Source organism: Schistocerca gregaria, chromosome 10 (assembly GCF_023897955.1).
Source record: "Schistocerca gregaria isolate iqSchGreg1 chromosome 10, iqSchGreg1.2, whole genome shotgun sequence".
Classification (NCBI taxonomy): domain Eukaryota; kingdom Metazoa; phylum Arthropoda; class Insecta; order Orthoptera; family Acrididae; genus Schistocerca; species Schistocerca gregaria.
The window spans coordinates 161,127,055-161,150,025 of record NC_064929.1 but is presented as its reverse complement, the minus strand read 5'-3'; the positions used below and the strand labels follow the sequence as shown (position 1 = coordinate 161,150,025).

Sequence of the window (22,971 nt, the reverse complement as noted above, 5' to 3'; positions counted from 1 at the left end):
TATAAATCAATCTTGATAGATTGTAATATCATTACGGTGTATATATCGTGATGATGTTAAAAAGTTTCAAGAATGATGGAGTAGGATAAATGTATCAAACTTAGGCAAGGTTCCTTGCATCGGAAACGAATGAGTCGAAAGGTACAAGCGAAAACCGTTCTAATACCTCTGACAGTGGGTTACATGTACCGCTACTGTTATAGCTACGACTGATCGGAAAACGTTTAGGAATGCAATATTCCGAGTTCCACAATGTCAAGAATGTGCCGAGAATACCAAACCTGAAGCAATACCTCTCACCACAGACAAGGCAGGGGCCGACCGCCTTCATTTAAGGACCGGGATCAGGGGCGTTTGAGCACAATTGTCAGTGCTAAGAGACAAACAAAACTGCTTTAAATAACAGCAGACATTGATGTGTGGCGTACGGCGAACTTATCCAATATGGCAGTGAGGTGAAATTTCGCATTAGTGGACTTAAAGGGGCAGACGACTCACGCGAGAGCTTTTGTTAACAGCACATCTCTTGCAACGCCTCTCCTGGGCTCGTGACCATATCGGTTTCACCCTAGAAATTGGAAAATAGTGGCCTGTTCAGATGAGTTCCGATCCCAGTTGGTAAGAACTGATGGCAGGGTTCGTCGCGGGGACACCACGAAGCCGTGAGCCAAGGTTGTCAACAAGGTACAGTCCAAATTGGTGGTGGCTCAATAATTGGGAAGTCTGTGTTTGCATGGAGTGTACAATGTCCTCTGGTCCAACTGAACTGAACATTGACTGGAAATGGCCGGCCGACGTGGCCGAGTGGTTCTAGGCGCTACAGTCTGGAACCGCGCGACCGCTGCGGTCGCAGGTTCGAATCCTGCCTCGGGCATGGATGTATGTGATGTCCTTAGGTTAGTTAGGTTTAAGTAGTTCTAAATTCTAGGGGGACTGATGACCTCAGAAGTTAAGTCCCATAGTGGTCAGAGCCATTTGAACCATTATCTGACTGGAAATGGTTCGGCTACCTGGAGTCCATTTTCAGCCATTCATGAACTCCGTGTTCCCGAACAACGATGGAATTTCTCTGGATGATAATGCGCCATGTCACCGGTCCACAGTTGTTCGTGCCTGCCTTGAAGAATTTTCTAAACAATTCGAGTGAATGATTTGGTTACTCTGGTCCCCGGACATGATTCCCATCGAACATTTATTGGACGTAATTGACAGTTCAGTTCGTGCACAAAATCCTACACCCACACCACTTCCTCAATTATGGACAAGCTGTAGAGTCGGCGTGACTCAACATTTCTGTGGGGGACATCTTTCGACTTGTTCAATCCATTCCACGCCGACTTGCTGCACTACGCAGGGAAAGAGGAGATCCGACACCATATTCGGAGTTACCCCATACTTGTTCCTCTTGCTCACAGAAATAGTACTGTACCTAACATAGTGCCCTGTGGTATTTTGCGCGGGGTCAGGGATCTCCTCTGCTTCGTGATGACTGGGTGTTGTGTGCTGTCCTTAGGTTAGTTAGGTTTAAGTAGTTCTAAGTTCTAGGGGACTGATGACCATAGATGTTAAGTCCCATAGTGCTCAGAGCCATTTGAACCATTTTTTGTGGTAGTTTGCATTGATGATGCAATATTGTCTTCAGTAGATATAAAAGTTGAGTTAGTGTTTGGTTGCTGAAGGGAACTCCTTGACCTCGCCTATAGTAACATTACTGGTCCCAACATAGTGTGCTATTCTCTGTAGATGACGCAACAGTGTCTTTAGTAAATATAAAAGTTGAATTTGGCTACTGAACTCCTTATTCCCGCATATAGAAATAGTATTGGTCCAAACATAAAGCCCTGAGTTATCCTTTGCAGATGATGCAGCAATGTTTTATATATAAATGTTAAATTGGTGCTTTGGCTACCGAGCCAAACTCCTTGCTCTCGCCTACGGAGCCTCCTTCCCTTTTCCTCCTCAGCCCCCCAACACGCTCTCCCCTCCATCGCCCCCTACCGCTGGCGCCAGAACCCCTCTGCCTGCGGCGTGTTCGCTTCCTTTGCCGTCTGTACTCGTGCGCTTCTTTTTGTTTCTCATCCCACCGGGGCGCTCAGGACTGTGCGTTTGATGGTTTCTTAATTAACCCCTGAAACATACGTCTGTCTGACGGACGGGGCACAACTGGAAACCCAGGAAGAGCGGCGGGCGGCGGTAATTTAATATGTGCCCGAGTACCTGCCAAGATCTTTCTCTCTCTCTCTCTCTCTCTCTCTCTCTCTCTTCCTTCTTCCTTCCTCCCTCCCTCCTTTTTCTCTCTAGCTTGTTTTCTCTCCGTCTCGTTCTTTGCAACTCCTTGTCACTCCACGGGCTTGAAGTAATGCTCCAGGCCAAGAGGCACAGCTGTTAGTTCTAAAGAGATTTTAATAGGCAAAAGCGATCAGAGAGGGAACTATCCTGATTTAGAGCTATCTGCAGAGGTGGCTAATTGTTCTGGCGGCGTCAATCAAAGGGTACTCTAAATTTGGCGTCCATCTCGATGAACCCATCTTGGACGCTAACAGCCTGTGCTGAACTAATTTAGTGAAAGTTGAAAGACTTGCTGCATCTTCAGCCGAGGTAATTCGACTTGTTTCAAAAATGGTTCAAATGACTCTAAGCACTATGGGATTTAACATGGTAGGTCATCAGTCCCCTAGACTTGGAACTACTTAAACCTAACTAATCTAAGGACATCACACACATCCATGCCCGAGGCAGGATTCGAACCTTCAACCGTATCAGCAGCGCGGATCAGGCTGAAGCACCTAGAACCGCTCGGTCACTGCGGCCGGAGACTTCTGTTTGCCAAACCCGGTGGGTGACAGTTGTTCAGACAGTCCACTCGCTTTTTGGAGGACTACGTTTCAAATCCCCGCATGGACATTGAGATTTAGGTCTTTCACTATTCCCTTAAATCGCCTAAGACGAATGCCGGGATGGTTCTTTTGAAACGGAAAGGCAGGTTTCTTAGCTCATCCTTTCCCGATCCATAAGAGCTGATGGTAAATTCGAGTGTGGCGCAGACGCCATGAAGTCATGGTCCCGAGAAGTCAGCAAGGCACTGTGCAATGTGTTGGTGGTTCAAATGACTCTAAGCACTATGGGATTTAACATGGTAGGTCATCAGTCCCCTAGACTTGGAACTACTTAAACCCCGCAATCAAAGGGTACTCTAAATTTGGCGTCCATGTCGATGAACCCATCTTGGACGCTAACAGCCTGTGCTGAACTATGGACTGGACTGGGTCCTGTGGTCCAACTTAAGCGATCATTAACTGGAAATGATTATGTTCGGCTACTTGGAGACCACCTGCAGCCATTAATAGACTTCACGTCAGTGCGCCATATCACTGGACCAAAGTTGTTCTCGAAGGGTTTGTAGAAAATTCTGGATAATTCGAGCGAATAATTTGGCCACCCATGTCGCCCGATATGATTCCCATGGGACGTTTATGGGTCAAAATGGAGGGATCAGTTCGTGCTCAAAATCGTACACCAGCAACACTTTCGCAGTTATGGGCGGCTATAGAGGCACCATGGGTCATATTTCTGAAGGGGCTTCGAAAGACTTTTTGAGACCATGCCATTTCAGGTCGCTGCACTACAGTGGACAAAAGCAGGCCCGACACGACATCAGTGTACTAACTGGCAGCCCAGTAACAATTAGATTGAATACCATACTTTCCAATTAAAAGATCAGTGGCAAGTTCCTGGATCATATCACATCGTTAAGTATATGCGATATAAAATGCTTGAAACCAGTGGTGAGTAAAACCAAGTGGGAGAGTTGGCAAGATGTAGTACTTCTGCAAATGAAACCGCTCTCTACACGCTATTGTTGGAACCAGTTCTAAATTACTGCTCCATCGTTTGGAGTACTCATCAACAGATCATGACAGTATCTCGGTCTTCCTCTGCCATCTTCATCTTCCCTCGCCACCACTCTCTTCGCTAGAGTTCCAGATCAACTGTACTTTGATACTTCTTGATGTATCATCTCACCTTGCTCCTTCCTTCAGTCAAGTTATACCATAAAGCTTATCCCCCCACCCTGTTTCACTCAATACATCTTCATCTACCTATCCGACCTCAGTAACCTTTTGTATTACATCATTTCAGTAGCTTCTGTTTTGTCCTTCGTCCTCGTTTCGCTACAATATTGGCAGAACAGACTTCACAACACCTAGCTTTATTTTTTTTTAATTGACATATTTCTTCGTTTTCACAAAATCTCTTCTTACTAATTGCCAGTCTGCATTTATACCCTCTTAAATTTTTCTTTCGGCAGTTACATTGCTTTCAGTTAGCACACTTCGCCTATTACTTGCGACTCCTGATTTCCTAATCTAATACCTCCAGCATTGCCGTTATCCTTGTTTCACCTTTGTTGATAAATCTCTTTTCAATCACTGCTTACTCATCGTAAAATTTTAATAACCCGCGCACAGTCTACAACCCTGTTTCTCATCTTCCTCAATTAGTTCCACTATTTCATATTCATTGACTCTTATAACTGTAGTAGATAGCGACTGGGTAACAAGAAGGACGGTCGAAAGCTGTTTACCCTGGCTGTTCTTCTGCTGAAATCTGTCTTCATTTACACACATACCATACAAACTCGTGGTATATTGCTCCTGGAAGGTTGCTTTCGACCATACTACCTTTAAACCACTATCTGGTGGGATTGGAGGTCAATAAACATATGTCGAGGCCAGAAAGAAATACCATATTTAGCGAAAGAGTTCGCCATGATCATTTCAGGAGAGATAGTACGGTACGTAGTATACAATCTCAGTTGGAGGTAATGAATTATTTACGATTGGTTTCAGTTGGCAGCCATTCGTTTCAAATCTGAAACAGTGATGAAGGTATCACTCTGTGACAGACTGATTGCTTCATCAGTTTCGAGTCTGATAATGAATACTCACTCTCCGAAACACATCGTCAATAAACGATAACTTTTTGAGAAAGTGATAGCTTCATCACTAAAACTTAGTTGATAGATGCCTTTAATCGAAAACCGTTCGTGAATAAATTGCAACATGCGACTTGCTGTAGATCGGTGTCGCCATGGCAAATATTATGCTGCAGAAATCCCACTCGTGTTTCGACAAGACTGCGTGGTGAGTTTGTGTCGTTTGAACCCTATGTCAACTCTGCCGAAAGAGACCATTCTTCACCCTCAGCGGCGCCTGTGCAAAACTTTTTAATTGACGGCAATTAAGTGCGATACGTGCCACGAAACAATTACGACGGGTAATTATCTGTTAGCCGCGGGTAGACTTCGGACGCTTCTAATTAGCCGGTATTCCGCACGAACGGCATCGCCCCACAAACAAACAAACGCCTGTAAAAGCTCACGCCGCTCGACACATGAGCGAATCTCCGTACATCGGAGTCACATGGTTTTAGGATCCTAGCACTTCATGCTAAGCAGGCAGCAGTACTTTAAAATGTTCCGCCAGCTTCTAATTCGAGAGTCGTTTCTTAAGGAGGGAGAGACAAGAAAAAGAAAACCGCATTGTTGCTCAGTCTGTACACTGACCATGAACCAAACGAAGTTAGAAAGTAAAGGAGAGGAAAAAAAATTAAAAGATTAAGTATTCGTTTCATACATTCAAAAGTCCCATGGACATATTTAATTTGTAGACAATTGTATCCTATTGCGCTAAAGGCATTTTCTGACTGTTTCTAATTACTTTTCGAAGCTGTCCAATCAAAGTCTGCCTTTCGTCTCATTAGGTTATAACTTAAGGTGTCTGAATTTATATAAATAATTCTTCTTTCTTTCTTTCACTGCTGCCATGTCACGCACTGAAGCAGGGTCGGCATTGTTAGAAACGGAATGAGTGTAGCCCAGCTGTCTGCGTCTAGTGAAATTCCTGGAATAGTGCGAACGTGTTCAGATGTCGGCGAGTCGTGTAACTGGCGCGGAACGTGGTGACCAGCGCGGTATTCACCTAGTGGGATGTGGAAAACCGCCTAAAAACCTCATCCAGGCTGGCCGGGACACTGGCACTCGTCGTTAATCCGCGGGGCGGATTCGATACGGGGCCGCCGCTCCTACCCGAGTCGCGTTAGCGCTCTCGGCTGTCCTGGCGGGTCAATTTATAGTAACAATGTTTAAATATTTTCTGCAGAATACTGCCACACCAAAAGAACTTGAAGGTTTTTTTGTATGATCCGGCTTGTATTCAGTTCCTCTAGATCTTTCCTGGCGTTCATGTGCCACGCTATTCCTGTTCACTGGTGTTAGAATTTTGGGATATATCTAGCGTGGCCCTAGGACCAGGCTCTGCGTTTGCGCATTGTGCTTGTAATTGTTATTTTGATTTTTTTATGGTGCACCTGAGGTCATCAGTCCCCTAGACTTAAACGTAACTACCCTGAGGACATCACACACATCCATTCCCGAGGCAGGATTCGAACCTGTAACCGTAGCGGTCGCTCGGTTCCAGACTGAAGCGCCTAGAACCGCTCGGCTACAACGGCCGGCAATCGTGATCCCGTTTCTATAATTTGGCCTATGTATTGCGTGAGATATTTCTATCTTTTATTTCTATTTGTGCTCGTAAACACGTCTCAGAGAGGCCAAGACGCTCACGTGTATAAGAGGACACGAGTTTTGCGAACAAGGCTAATGACGAAATTTGGTATTTATGGTTCGCTTTCTGTTCTAAATGTCCCGTGTGGTTTGGAATGCTATTACCATCTATATGGCTCACGTTTTCAAGAGTCCTTTATCTAACCCATACATTCGCCTCAGGTTATTTAAAGCTACTCGCATGTTTTATAGTTTCGTTGCCGATGTACAGTGATAAGCCAGGACATTATGACTACCTACCTAATAGCCGGTATGTCCACCTTTGGCAAGGATAACTGCGGCAACGCATGGAAGCAATGATGCCTTTGTAGGTTGCTGGAGGGTGTCGGTACCACATCCGCCCACACAAGTTACGTAATTCCCGTAAATTCCGAGGAGCCACGATGTTCAATCACATCAGAGATGGCTTCTTTGGGGTTCAGATCTGGCGAGATGGGGGACCAGCAAATCAATTGGAAATCGCCACTGTGTATCTCGAACCACTCCATCACACTCCTGGCATTGTGACATGCCGCATTATCTGGTCGTAAAATGCCACTGGCCTCAGAAACATGATCGTCAAGAAGGGGTGTACGCGGTGTGCAACCAGGGTACGATACTCCATGGACGAGCTCAACTGGACACATGGATGCCCACGTGAATGTTCTCCAGAGCCGCTGTCAGCTTGTCACTGTACATGTGTGAAGGAGCTGTTCCCCTGGAAGACGACGGATTCGCGCCCTGCCATCGGCATGATGAAGAAGGTCTCGGGAGTCATCAGACCTTGCAGCGCTATGCCTCTGGGCCAACGTCCAGTGCCGACGATGACGTGCCCATTTCAGTCGTAGTTGCCGATGTCGTGGTGTTAACAGTTGGACATGCACGTGTCATCGGCTGTGAAGATCCATCGCTAGGAGTGTAGGGTGCTGTGTGTGTTCAGCAACACTTGTACTGTGCCCTGTATTAAAACCTGATGTTAGCGCCTCCACAATTGGCAGGCTCTCCTGCTTTACGAGTCTGCGCAGTCTATGAGGTCCGACATCTGTGATGAGAGGTAGTCGCCCAACTCCACGAGTTCTGGACGTGGTTTCGTCTTGATTTCCCCACCAGTTGAAGACAGTCACTACAGCACTTATCGAACATCCGACAAGTCACGCAGTTTCCGAAATGCTCGTGCCAAGTCTCCGAGCCATGACAGTGTACCCTCGGTCAAACGGATCGCGCGCCTTCCCCATTCGCCAGGTGAGGCTGTTATCGCTTCTATGGCTTTGTATTGATAGCAGGTCGGTGATCATAATGTTCTGGGTGATCATTATATGTAGCTCTAAATACAACCAGTCGTTCTTTGAATTGGTGCGATTTTCTGTGTCATTAGCTACTCCTTTAGCCGCTGCAGGCCCATCATCAGATGGAAGTCTCACAGATCGTGTTCCCGGAACACCATCCTAACTTGCTTGTCATGTCAATGATACTCACGAGTGGACCTTCTGGGAGGTGCGTCGAGTTATGAGCTCCCACTTCGCCTGCTTACAGTGAAGATAGGTACCTATCACACCTTAAAATTGTAGGTGTCAATGCGGCCTCGTTTTCGAAATATTGCCTGTTACAGTTTGGGCAGCTCTTTACATACAGACAAGTTTCACTAATGTGGCCAGTGAGCCAGTAGCCGAATGCCGGCACGGTAGCTCAGCGTGTTCGGTCAGAGAACTGTTTGACCTCTGTAATAAAAAAGAAACTGAGTGGAAGGATCAGTAAATGAACTGTAACGGATGTCATGTGGCGTCCGCAACGACAAACCCCCCCCCCCCCCCACCACCACCCACCCAAAAAAAAGGTGACAAGCGAGCGAGACTCCCATCCAGGCGACGATGGTTCGAGACCCGTCTATGCTACTTTTGTTTTCACGACGCCAGATCCATCGCAAAAAGAAGTATTCCATACCGTCAACGCAGTGGCGTTTCCTGCGAACTTGAGAAAATACAGATACGATTGCGACGAATATGAATGTGCATTCGCACAATTTTCGTGGTGTAGCACGTCATCTTCGTGGTGTACCAATTTTAATGGCCAGTAGTGTATATTGGAAGCTGAGGGTTGGACTGGTGTGGGCGGACGTGGCTGTACTGCCTGAGCCGGAGATGGGGCGAGAGAGCTGGTGAGGCTGCCGCGGGGGGCTCGCTGTGAGGGGGAGGGGATGGAGGGAGGGACTGGCAGAGGCGACTCACAAACGGACAGAGCCCGCCTGCCGCCCGGCCGCCGCTGGAATGTGTTTGAAAAGCGCCGTTTGTCTTCATCACGGCGTGACGTAAGCCGGGCCCACTGCGCCGCCCCCCCCCCCCCCCTCCTCCAACGCTCTACCGGCAGCGAGTGGCCGGCGCAGATACGGCAAGACGCGGCCACCCGGCGTGACGTCACACTAGCGGTCCGGCCACGTAAACTGTCACACTGGAGCCCGCGACGCGACGGCATAATCTCGTTACGTGTCCGCGGTCATCTGCAGCGCGGTGCGACGTCGCTCGGTGGCACCTGGCCAGCCCCTGCGAGTTTGCAGCGACTGTGGCGGGCTAGATAACGAAGTTACTCTGATGCTATACAGCTGGCCCCACCCCTGCGTCCGAATCTCGCAACGGATTCGCGTGACAGCCGTGGACGTACGCAGCTCCAGCAGACGGTTGAAGTCCCATACACCTGGATCACGGTAACAAACGCATTGACGGCTGTTTGTTTACATGACAGCTACAGCGTGGCAATTATTGAACTATACAGGTTGTTACAAAAAGATATGGCCAGACTTTCAGGAAACATTCCTCACACACAAAGAAGCAAAATATGTTATGTGGACATGTGTCCGGAAACGCTTATTTTCCATGTTGGAGCTCATTTTATTACTTCTCTTCACATCACATTAATCATGGAATGGAAACACACAACAACAGAACGTACCAGCGTGACTTCAAACACTTTGTTACAGGAAATGTTCAAAGTGTCCTCCGTTAGCGAGGATACATGCATCCACCCTCCGTCGCATGGAATCCCTGATGCGCTGAAGAGTCTCTACATTTGGTACCGGGATTGCGTAGACAAGAGCTTTCAAATGCCCCCGTAAATGGAAGTCAAGGGGATTGTGGTCAGGAGAGCGTGGAGGCCGTGGAATTGGTCCGCCTCTACCAATCCATCGGTCACCGAATCTGTTGTTGAGAATCGTACGAACACTTCGACTAAAATGTGCAGGAGCTTCATCGTGCATGAACCACATGTTGTGCCGTACTTGTAAAAGCACATGTTTTTGCAGCACAGGTAGAGTATCCCGTATGAAATCATGATAACGTGCTCCATTGAGCGTAGGTGGAAGAACATGGGGCCCAGTCAAGACATCACCAACAATGCCTGCCGAAACGTTCAAAGAAAATCTGTGTTGACGACGTGATTGCACAATTGCGTGCGGATTCTCGCCAGCCCACACATGTTGATTGTGAAAATTTACAATTTGATCACGTTTGAATGAAGCTTCATCCGTAAAGAGAACATTTGCACTGAAATGAGTATTGACACATTGTTGGATGAACCATTCGCAGAAGTGTACCCGTGGAGGCCAATCGCTGCTGATAGTGCCTGCACACGCTGTACATGGTACGGAAACAACTGGTTCTCCCGTAACACTCTCCATACAGTGACGTGGTCAACGTTACCTTGTGCAGCAGCAACTTCTCTGACGCTGACATTAGGGTTATCGTCAACTGCACGAAGAATTGCCTCGTCCATTGCAGGTGTCATCGTCGTTCTAGGTCTTCTCCAGTCGTGAGTCATAGGCTGGAATGTTCCGTGCTCCCTAAGACGCCGATCAATTGCTTCGAACGTCTTCCTGTCGGGACACCTTCGTTCTTGAAATTTGTATCGATACAAACGTACCGCGCCACGGCTATTGCCCCGTGATGATCCATACATCAAATGGGCATCTGCCAACTCCGCATTTGTAAACATTGCACTGACTGCAAAACCACGTTCGTGATGAACACTAACCTGTTGATGCTACGTACTGATGTGCTTGATGCTAGTACTGTAGAGCACTGAGTCGCATGTCAACACAAGCACCGAAGTCAACATTACCTTCCTTCAATTGGGCCAACTGGCGGTGTGTCGAGGAAGTACAGTACATACTGACGAAACTAAAATGATATCCAATATGGAAATTAAGCGTTTCCGGACACATGTCCACATAACATCTTTTCTTTATTTGTGTGTGAGGAATGTTTCTTGAAAGTTTGGCCGTGCCTTTTTGTAACACCCTGTATGAGATAAAATCATTATTTACTGAAGAGCCAAAGAAACTGTTACACCTGCCTGATATTGTGTAGGGCCCCCGCGAGCACTTAGAAGTGCCGCAACACGACGTGGCGTGGACTCGACTAACGTCTGCAGTAGTGTTAGAGGGAATTGACACCATTAATCTTATAGGGCTGTCTATAAAGCTGTAAGAGTACAAGAGGGTGGAGATCTCTTCTGAACAGCACGTTGCAAGGCATCCCAGACATGCTCAGTAATCATGTCTGGGGAGTCTGGTGGCCAGTGCAAGTGTTTAAACTCAGGAGACTGGTCCTGGAGCCACTCTGTAGCAATTCTGGACGTATTGGGTGTGGCATTGTCCTGCTGGAATTGCCCAAGTCCGCCGGAATACACAATGGACATGAAGATGCAGGTGATCAGGCAGGATGCTTACGTACGAGGGTAATCCCAAAAGTAAGGTCTCCAATTTTTTTATAAGTACATAGACTTGTCTATTTCGACAATGGTTTGCATCAGTTTACAGCTTGAACGTTTAGCTATTTTTCGACATAGTCACCATGTCTATCGATTCAGTTTTGTAGACGCTGTGGCAGTTTCTGTATGCCCATGTCATACCAGCTCGCCGCCATGCTATTCAGAAAGTGAAGAGCCGACAGAGGGGCCTCAACCAGGCTGACATTTCTCCACGTGTAGAAGTGCGGGTTCGATAACAACTCCCGTACGCGGAAGGCAGGATGCCGACGTCACCAGAGCAGACACGAAGGCCACTGCGCGACAACCTCCTCCAGCGTGACCGCGCTCGCCTATAAACAGTACAGGCCAAAGAGTCTTCTGCAGTAAACACGTGAGTCGGTCGTGTTACCAACCTACGGTTTGTAACAAGGGAACCTCCCCATCGCACCCCTTCAGATTTAGTTATGAGTTGGCACAGTGGATAGGCCATGAAAAACTGAACCCAGATCAATCGAGAAAACAGGAAGAAGTTGTGTGAAACTATGAAAAAATAAGCAAAATATACAAACTGAATAGTCCATATACAAGATATGCTACATCAAGGATAGTGTAAACTCTGCAGAGCCGTCGTCCCGTGGGTAGCTTGAGCAGCTGTGGAGCGAGAGGTCCTAGGTTCAAGTCTTCCCTCGAGTGAAAAGTTTAATTTTGTATTTTCAGTTTATGTGACAAACTCTTATGTTTTCATCACTTTTTTGGGAGTATTTATGACATCCACAAAAAAACCTAAATCGGGCAAGGTAGAAGAATCTTTTTACCCATTCGCCAAGTGTACAAGTCAGGTGGGTCGACAAAATATTCCTGTCATGTGACGCACATGCCGTCACCAGTGTCGTATACAATATACCAGACGTGTTTTCCTGTGGAGGAATCGGTTGACCTATGACATTGCGATCAAATGTTTTCGGTTCCCATTGGAGAGGCACATCCTTTCGTCTACTAATCGCACGCTTTTGCGATGCGGTAGCAAAACACAGACACTAAACTTATTACAGTGAACAGAGACGTCAATGAACGAACGGACAGATCATAACTTTGCGAAAATAAAGAAAGTAAACTTTTCACTCGAGGGAAGACTTGAACCAAAGGATCTCCCGTTCCGCAGCTGCTTACGCTAACCACGTGACCACAGCCCTGTTGGCTCACATTGTCCTTGATGTCGCTTATCTTGCGCATGGACTACTCATTTTGTGTATTTTGCTTATTTTTTCATAGTTCCACACAACTTCTTCCCCTTTTCTCGATTGATCTGTGTTCAGTTCTTCAAGGCCTATTCACTGTGCCAACTTATAACTAAATCTGAGGGTGGTGCGATGGGGAGGTTCCCTTGTAAGTACACCAAAGACAGAACTCTCAATCGATAGTGGGTACACTACGGCCGGGATTTCAAACCAAAGAGCTTCATAAAAGACCAACCCTGAACAACCGCGGAAAAACGAAATAGAAGCTAAGCAATAAAAGACAGCAACGAGATGCTATAGCCCGATCGCGCCCAAACACTATCGATTACCAAAAATATTGGCTCCACACTACGCTCAGGAAGCGAGCTGTGGAAAGATGGAAGTACACACGGCTCAGCGACCTCTTTCAAACTGAGTGAGGCGTTGGTTTGTTTCCCAATCTAGGTACAAGTTTTCACTCGCCACTTCAGTCTATATACATGAAAACATGTCTTTATGGGACCAGTGAAGCCTCTGACAGTGCGTCATTTCATTTGTATAAGTACCTGCGCCTGGGTTTCAGGCTGGCTTCTCCATGCTGAGCTGCTACTCCAGAATATGGAGAGCCTCAGCAATTCTGTTTGTGTGTAAGGAGAAACTGAAAGAAGGCAAATGTTGATGGTGTTAGGACAGCAACCAACCAGAAATTTACTTTCAGTTCCTTTATTCAAAGGGTACCGTTACCGGTTCCGAATCGTTGTGATTCATCCTCAGACGGTTAACACACTTCCTTTATGAGAGGCGGTGTGTTTTTTTATAGATTAATTGCCGTGATACATCTGTTTGGAGTGTTTGTTTCCATAACATTCGTCCAGCAGATGAATTCCCACTGCATTCTTATTGTTGCACACGTAAATTGTTCTCACACTCCAAACAAACGTATCACGACAAGAAATGTGTAATTTTCACTCTCCGCTTCAGTCTATGTACATAAAATCATACTTTCTTTTTACCGCAAAAGTAAAGGAAACGTCTGATTTAATGCAGTGCATCCAGTAACAAATTGTAAACTGGAAACAGCATTAAAATGAGCAGTTATATGGTCTGTAAACAATTTTTTAAGCATACGGTGTGTTGTTGCTGAGGTCTTCAGTCCTGAGACTGGTTTGATGCAGCTCTCCATGCTACTCTATCCTGTGCAAGCTTCTTCATCTCCCAGTACCTACTGCAACCTACATCCTTCTGAATCTGCTTAGTGTATTCATCTCTTGGTCTCCCTCTTCGATTTTTACCCTCCACGCTGCCCTCCAATGCTAAATTTGTGATCCCTTGATGCCTCAGAACACATCCTACCAACTGGTCCCTTCTTCTAGTTAAGTTGTGCCACAAACTTCTCTTCTCCTCAATCCTATTCAACACATCCTCGTTAGTTATGTGATCGACCCATCTAATCTTCAACATTCTTCTGTAGCACCACATTTCGAAAGCTTCTTTTCTCTTCTTGTCCAAACTATTTATCGTCCATATTTCACTTCCATACATGGCTTCACTCCATAGAAATACTTTCAGAAAAGGCTTCCTGACACTTAAATCTGTACTCGATGTTAACAAATTCCTCTTCTTCAGAAACACTTTCCTTGCCATTTCCGGTCTACATTTTATATCCTCTGTATTTCGACCATCATCAGTTATTTTGCTCCCCAAATGGCAAAACTCATTTACTACGTTGAGTGTCTCTTTTCCTAATCTAATACCCTCAGCATCAAGCTTCAATATCAGGTCCAGTATTGTTCGTCTAACATTAGATGCAAGACTGTATGTTTGCTAGAACTGCATCCTTACTATCCAGTTAGGACGATGGGGAGTCGAAGACTGACATAATGATGATACATAGCGAAAACATAAAAAAAGAATGGAAAAGATGTACGGTTGTTAAGGGAGAAACTGAGCTACCACAAGATTCAGTACTGGGTCCAAATTTTTCCTCTAGCACTAAACGAAACTGTAGGTGCGCTATAACATCATTTGTGCCCTTATGTAAACGTACTAACGAGCAAGTGGGAGGGGCTGAAATCTGAGACAATGATGATGCACCGTGGAAATGTGAAAGGGGAATGTAAGAGGCGGGAAGGTTGTTAAGGGAGTGGACTGCCATTACGGGTGGCCCGATGGGCGGTTTTGTTAATCCCGTCGCCCCCCGCGCTGCGCAGTCGCTGTGTGTCTAATTGGCGACCAATCGGGGAGTCGGCAGTAATTGCGTGTCAGCCACCTCGGTGAGACGCGGCCGACAGATGGACGAAGACGGACGTCCGAGGCGGCAACGCAAAAGGACCAGCAGGGGCGCCGGGCGGCCTAATGGAAAGGAGGGAACTCCGAAACGGCTGGCTGGTTCCTGTGCAGCGTGCGGTGTCTGGTCTCACTGATTACCAACACCCACTGCTACGAAAAGAGAGAGCCCGGTACAAAAAGACAAGCGAGCTGCGGGCCTATGGGGTATCGTATGAGTTGTGCGACTGGATTCGTGATTTCCTGTCAGGAAGGTCGCAATTCGTAGTAATAGATGGCAAATCATCGAGTGAAATTGAAGTGATATCAGGTGTTCCCCAGGGAAGCGTCTACTGTTCCTGATCTATGTAAATGACCTGGGTCACAATCTGAGCAGCTCTCTTAGGTTGTTCGCAGATGATGCTGTAATTTACCGTCTAGTAAGGTCATCCGAAGACCAGTATCAGTTGCAAAGCGATTTAGAAAAGATTGCTGTATGGTGTGTCAGGTGGCAGTTGACGCTAAATAACGAAAAGTGTGAGATGATCCACACGAGTTCCAAAAGAAATCCGTTGGAATTCGATTACTCGATAAATAGTACAATTCTCAAGGCTGTCAATTCAACTAAGTACCTGGGTGTTAAAATTACGAACAACTTCAGTTGGAAAGACCACATAGATAATATTGTGGGGAAGGCGAGCCAAAGGTTGCGTTTCATTGTCAGGACGCTTAGGAGATGCAACAAGTCCACTGAAAGACACAGCTTACACTACACTCTTTCGTCCTCTGTTAGAATATTGCTGCGCGGTGTGGGATCCTTACCAGGTGGGATTGACGGAGGACATCGAAAGGGTGCATAAAAGGGCAGCTCGCTTTGTATTATCACGTAATAGGGGAGAGAGTGTGGCAGATATGATACGCGGGTTGGGATGGAAGTCATTAAAGCAAAGACGCTTTTCGTCGCGGCGAGATCTATTTACGGAATTTCAGTCACCAACTTTCTCTTCCGAATGCGAAAATATTTTGTTGAGCCCAACCTACATAGGTAGGAATGATCATCAAAATAAAATAAGAGAAATCAGAGCTCGAACAGAAAGGTTTAGGTGTTCGTTTTTCCCGCGTGCTGGTCGGGAGTGGAATGGTAGAGAGATAGTATGATTATGGCTTCCCGTATTGTCGCAGTCGGTCCACAGCATTATCTATTAGGACTCAATCCATCATCGGATTCTGTTACATGAAATGAATGAAGAACGTCAGTGTGATTAGAATCAGACAGTTCATAATAACACAGTTCCAGACGGGTTAAAACTGTACGTGCCATACCGGGATTCTTCTCCCGTTAATCAAATGGCTCTAAGCACTATGGGATTTAACATCTGAGGCCATCAGTCCCCTAGAACTTAGAACTACTTAAACCTAACCAACCTAAGGACATCACACACATCCATGCCCGAGGCAGGATTCGAACCTGCGACCGTAGCACCAGCGCGGTTCCAGACTGAAGCGCCTAGAACCGCTCGGACACCGCGGCCGGCTCAGATCAGTTACCATTACAAAATCATCTTAATTAAATACATCGATGAATTGAAACTTTTCATTTGAAACATAACATCACACCTGCTTCTTCAGTTTAACACAGTAACCAGTATCTGATCCTGCGCCTACGCGGACACCAAACATGATAACCTAACTTTCCGATAGAGCTTAAAACATTGGCGCCCAATAACAGCTCGAGAGAAAGATATGGCATTACTATACAATCGATTAATACTCAAATAACACCTGTCAATCTATATCCCCCATGTGGCATATGACATCATTGGAGCAAAATCAGCGTCATTTTTTCCAGGTGCGTAAAATGATCCGTTTACTTTTTTTTATTTTTTTTTATCGAGTATTGAAGCATGTGATAGTTCGTAACTAAAGTTACGTGATATATCCCTGATCTGTCAGAATATGGCAGACCACCTTGTAGCTGTTTTTGACACTTATTACTGTATATTGCTCTGCTGGATATGTAAAATGAGCTGCTTTTTTCAGTTTTTGGAGCCAAAGAAGCCGTTGAACCGTGTATTGAAGCTTGTGGTCGTTCATAAGAAAAATAACCGTTTATATGCATCTAGAACGAAATTTTCACTCTACAGCGGAGTGTGGGCTGATATGAAACTTCCTGGGAGATTAAAACTGTGTGCCGGACCGAGACTCGAACTCGTGACCTTTGCCTCTCGCGGGCAAGTGCTCTACCAACTGAGCCACCCAAACACGACTCACGCTCCGTCCTCACAGCCTTAATTCCGCCAGTACCTCGTCTCCTACCTTCCACACTTCGCAGAAGCTCTCCTACCTGGTAGAGCACTTGCCCGCGAAAGGCAAAGGTCCCAAGTTCGATACTCGGTCCGGCACACAGTTTTCATCTGCCAGGAAGTTTCATATCAGTGCACACTCCGCCCTAGAGTGAAAATTTCATTCTAGAAACATCACCTAGGCTGTGGCTAAGCCATGTCTCCGCAATATCCTTTCTTCCAGGAGTGCTAGTTTTGCAAGTTTCGCAGGAGAGCTTCTAAATCTATATCTACATTTGCACTCCGCAAGCCACCCAACTTTGTGTGGCGGAGGGCACTTTACGTGCCACTATCATTACCTCCCTTTTCTGTTCCAGTCGCGTATGTCTGAAAGCCTCCGTGCGCGCTCGAATCTCTCTAATTTTACATTCGTGATCTCCTCGGGAGGTATAAGTAGGGGGAAGCAATATATTCGATACCTCATCCAGAAACGCACACTCTCCAAAGCTGGCGAGCAAGCTACACCGCGATGAAGAGCGCCTCTCTTGCAGAGTCTGCCAGCACACATCTTCTGTGAAGTTTGGAAGGTAGGAGACGAGGTACTGGCGGAATTAAAGCTGTGAGGACGGGGCGTGAGTCGTGCTTGGGTAGCTCAGTTCGTAAGGCACTTGCCCGCGGAAGGCAAAGGTCCCGAGTTCGAGACTCGGTCCGGCACACAGTTTTAATCTGCCAGGAAGTTTTCATTCGTCTCCACAGCTGCTTTTTAACACTGTCCGAGATACCGGTAAGCGGCGGGGCCTCACGACACGGCACCTGTTCTTGTGTTGCAGAGCGGAAGCGCGGCCGGCAGACGTACACGCGCTACCAGACGCTGGAGCTGGAGAAGGAGTTCCACTTCAACCGCTACCTGACGCGCCGCCGGCGCATCGAGATCGCGCACGCGCTCTGCCTTACCGAGCGCCAGATCAAGATCTGGTTCCAGAACCGGCGCATGAAGTGGAAGAAGGAGAACAAGTCGAAGCCCGACGCCGGCCAGAACGGGGACGGCAACGCCGGCTCCGACATCACCCCGCAGACGTCGCCGCAGTGAGCGGGCCGCGCGCTCAGCACCCTCCGCCACGCGCCTCCGGCCTCCGCACAGAGGAATTCGCCGGAAGGACTCCCTCCCTCCCTCCCCCCGCTCCGCCCCGATCCCTCTCAGAAGCTGTTTCCGCAGAAAAGTATTATGACGTCCACCCCCTCATGTGCCCCCGAGAAATTTTGTGGCTGTCCCTCCCCCATAACCGCCATACATCGTTAGAAAAAGGAACCATTTTACTCAGAGCGGCAGCCTTTTTTTTTTTTTTTTTTTTTTTTTGCAATTACACAGCTGTGCGTGCGAGTGTGTGCTAAATTATATATATATATATATACATACATATACGCGTGTAGTCATTATATTTAAGAAAGCAGCGCTTGAAGTGTAGCAAGAGGAGACAGTGAACAAAATTTGAAAATATATATATATATATTATAAATGTGCTAAAATTTTGACAAGTCCAATGTAAATAGTCACTAAGCATATACTCAAACTGTTTTCTGTGCGTTTCTAGACGTGTGCGTGTAAGCGCTTTTAAATTAGGAACTTGGCTGTAAATGGGATGTAGCGTTTATGGAACAATTTTTATTGTGTCCAGACGCAAGCTCAGACGAAGAGGGACATCGACACCGTAGCTCAAAAGATGCTAGCAGATTCAACCTCTTCAGTTAACAACCTGGGCTCATGGGAGGCACATCCCAGTTTCCCTTAATGCATCGCATCTAAGCTCACTGTCGTACATTTGATGAAATCAGCGTAAAAAGAGAGGAAAAAATCAAAAGAACACACGATTTCAGCATCCAAGTAGAAAAGCAGGTATAATAACAAGCTTAGTATCACGAGCTAACTTTATCGTAGGAAAAAAAAAACGACAGATGTGCTTGTGTTAACAGTAGATGAAACGCTACAGTAAATGTTGTCACAACCTTTTTGCCCTCATGCCAATGTGATGCAGCTAGAAGAACCTATCCCTTTTACAACTGAACGCTGAGAATACGTTTTGCATTGCCCCCTTTTTTTTAAAAAAAAGAGAGAAAAAATGAAAGTGACTTCTTCAGTGGAGCGACTGACTGTTTTTGATCTGCCAGAATGTGACGAAAGAAGAAGGGTAACCATGTGGTATAGCGACCTACGAAACACACCTGTAGCGCTCTGACTGTGTTGCGGTCTCCGTTAAAAACCTCAGAAATGAGATTTTTCGACGACAGGAAGACCTACGAGATAGTCCTCTAAGTGGATAAGGCTGCATGGTTGGTCTGCGCAGATCTCCGACAATTTCATGACTAGTCGCAACCAGCGAAGAATGTGTGCAGATGCGCCGCCGATGGTCCAGTATTTTCAAGCTTTGAAAGTGCTTAGCTGTGTGTGGTGTATGCGTGTGCATCGAAGCTCTGCAGTGTTATCGTATTAATGTAGGAGGTAAAGAAAAATTGCGAGCATCGTATTACTGGTGATCAGGAAGTGAGTTATTCGAGTGAAAGTCGCGAAAAGTGATGTTGCTGATTGTTTCCTTGGTCGTGTGGCAGTGGTAATGTTTCGCCCAGTTATGCGAGTCAACACCATCGTTCCCTGAAGGGTCGCTGCCATCGCCAGTCTGCAACCCCAAAACGTCCTGCCCATCTTCAGCGGGAGAGAGGTCCACCGACATTGCCCTCCCTTCCCCCGCCCCACGTACGTGCAGGAAACTTTTGGGCCATTAAACGTCTACACGACACCAGTTTAAGAAGTGGCAGATCAGAAGACATTGAGGTTCACAGGCGTTCGCCGTACCGTGTAAGAACAGACAAGCTCTGCAGACTTTCGTCGGAAAGGTCAGTGCAAGACTATGAACATTGCTGGCTGGATCGTTCATTTTTAATTTTTCTTTTTCAATATGTGATAAAGACGCTTTTAACTAGTTAGTAAGGACATTTCTAAAAATGCTAAAAAAATACATGTTAGAGTTCTAGAATGTAGTGTTCCAAGAGATATTATTCAGTCTGATACCAAACGTGGAGGAACTTTTGTGACTACCAGTTTTATTAATAAATTTTATTTTGCTCCAGTGAATGGAAAGAAATATACGTTCCTAATCACCTGTACAGCTGTACAGAGTATGTCCACAATGTCCTCCAAGGTGCAGACTGGTTAACATCTGTTGGAATGGATAGTTCGTGGTGAGCAAAATTTTATTTTGTAGTCTATCTATCTCTATGCCCCATGAGATGGCTCTGTGTCAATGTCCCTTGCTGTCCCCAACCCACCAGTTGACCATTTCATTTGATGTCTGCTGGTGTAACAACCTTAAAGCTATCAAAATAGTGGAAAGACTTACCTGCAGAGATTGTAGAAATGTTGGTTCCGAGCCTAACTTGGAATATTATGGTTAGATGACACGTGTAGAGTAAGAAGGTGATATCACCTCACTTGTGAGGGCTTCGCGTATTGTAGCTAAACAGTACCTCAGCTCTGTTTTTGAATTTTCTAGACGTCAGTTTGTCAGTAGAGGGGGGCACCTTTATCCCCATACATATTATTAAATGTGCAATATAAACTATGAAATATATATAACTATATACAAGGAAAGATTTATCGTATAGTTCATTACATGTGAATGCATAGAACGACTAGCAATTAACTCGTAAGTTTTACACTACTGTATGTGAATACCAGCTATGATGGTTGAGCTTACAGACAAGAAAAAGGGGGAAATTCGAAAGGTATTCTTGATTTTCCAACAATAACACCTGTAGAATGCGTCACGTAGAAAGCAAGAGAACAAAGATAATATAGGTATCGATATAGAATACCATTTTGCACTATGTTATGTTATTGATTTTGTGACTAAACGCGTTTATACCAAAGCTGAGATAAATTATTTTTATTTTCGTTCATTGTTAACTAGGAAAAATATATAATTTTCCATTATTGTAAAATTCCTTGGCTCAGTTACCAGAGGCCTCGTAATATATAAACCATGAACATATTTTCTAATTAAAAGGTATAATAACTTCCTGTGTGTTTATATCTCTCATAGAGTTTCAATGAATCGTGCATCAAAAATTTCAGTTTTACTATTCGTTAACACTTCAATAGATTTTTTGTTTTACATCAAATATACACATTTCATGCAAAATTATCACAATGAATTGACAAAAGGAATAATTTGTGGACATTCAATTTTAAAGAAACAAAATCGCTATTTTGTATACAAAGGCAAAAAGGCAACATTACATCAATATAATGAAACTAGGGACTTACATAATTAAGGTATAAAAGCTTATTAAAATATATACATTATATTTCAAAAGGAATAAAAATCGGTATTTGTTATAATAGGAGGAATGCTGGGACCCCTCCATATGAAATTGTTTGTGATGAATTGTATAATTTCTTTTTTCAGATGAACAAGGAAACGATATACGTAAGAAGGAGTCTGTAACAAAACTTGCACACACTTTTTTTGTGTAAGATTGAAACTGGTATACGTAATATAAAATGACGTAAACTATTTCTGGTCCTATATGAAACTGTAGAATACGTCTTTATACACCAATGGAATAGCATACATATGTTTCGTACAGAAGTTTTGAGTGTTTCGATAGGTTTAAACTAATTTATAGCAAGAAATATGTGCTGTGCTAAAATACGTACTACTGATATTAACAAAAAAAGAACACTTTTTTAAGAGGAAGGTATTCTCAGAACATATTTCATATTCCATAGAAAGTAATGGAAAGTATTTGTCTTTACTATTAACCATTGATGTGTATTTGTTAAAGTCTACACACTAAAATTTGGGACAACCGATTCAGAGATTATTGTATCAATTCTGCTGAAAACACCACAGCATCGGTGGTCATCAAATGAGTGTTGTTTGTCGATTTATTTTACTTGAATTCATTATTGTAATTCATCGTAATTTTTGTATGATAAGTATTGTTTCGAAAGAATGAGAATATCCTATATAAGTATACATACATATATAAACAGTCACATCGCGTTCAATATTATTATATAGTATATTAAATTGAAGTAACTAAACATAAATATTCACAGAAGTTCGAACACTTGAGTCTTGCGGTTCAATTTCACCAGAAGAAAACAGTACTACTATTCATTTCTCAGACATTATAAGTAAGCATTAAACGTTGACTGTAGTTTGTGAAAATTACATAAAACAATTCAGAAATGGGTCCTTGTAACTTTTCGTAGTGTAAAGATATATTTAAAAGTCTTGTGCGTGTGTGAGTTAATTTTTTGTAGTTAACTGTACAAAAGTAATAATAATAAATTAATATAATAAACAGTGTCAGATATGTTTTTTATACTTCAAACATAATACATCAATCAGGTTCCAGTTTCCTTCCACAAATCTCTTAAAGAACATGTCTTTACAGACATCTTCCCAACAGGTGCAAGCCACAATTAATGATATAATATTGAGTGCAAAAACATAAAATGCTGCACCGAAATTACAATACGTTTCCAGAGATATTAAAAAGCTCTAATTTATTGGTCACATAAAACACCAATTTAGTACTTACACACTCACTGAATGACAGAGGTCTCAGGAAGTGCAACAAACCAAACTGAAAACAGTCTGGTTACACAGTAACACAGTATTTGTTGGAAACAAAAAAAAAAAGACTGCTTATAATAGAAAGCGCCGAAACAACTACAAGGAAACTTTCATATTTTACTCATTCAGGTTCAAATCAATTGAACTGTAGCTTGAGTGTAGTATCTAAGAAATTGCTTTTGTGTCAACACATTACAAGTTTTCAGGTATGGTGAAGGAGTGTGTGT

General features: G+C 44.7%; 1 protein-coding gene across 1 annotated transcript in view; it reads left to right on the top strand.

Moving 5' to 3' along the window:
• LOC126293470 (homeotic protein antennapedia-like) overlaps positions 1–22,475 on the top strand; it is a 67,192-nt gene extending 44,717 nt beyond the window's left edge. The window contains exon 2 of the mRNA XM_049986713.1: positions 17,936–22,475. Coding sequence (XP_049842670.1) covers positions 17,936–18,195 — 260 coding nt within the window. The 3' untranslated portion in view covers positions 18,196–22,475. The remainder of the gene's footprint in view (positions 1–17,935) is intronic.
• Positions 22,476–22,971: the final 496 nt, after the last annotated feature.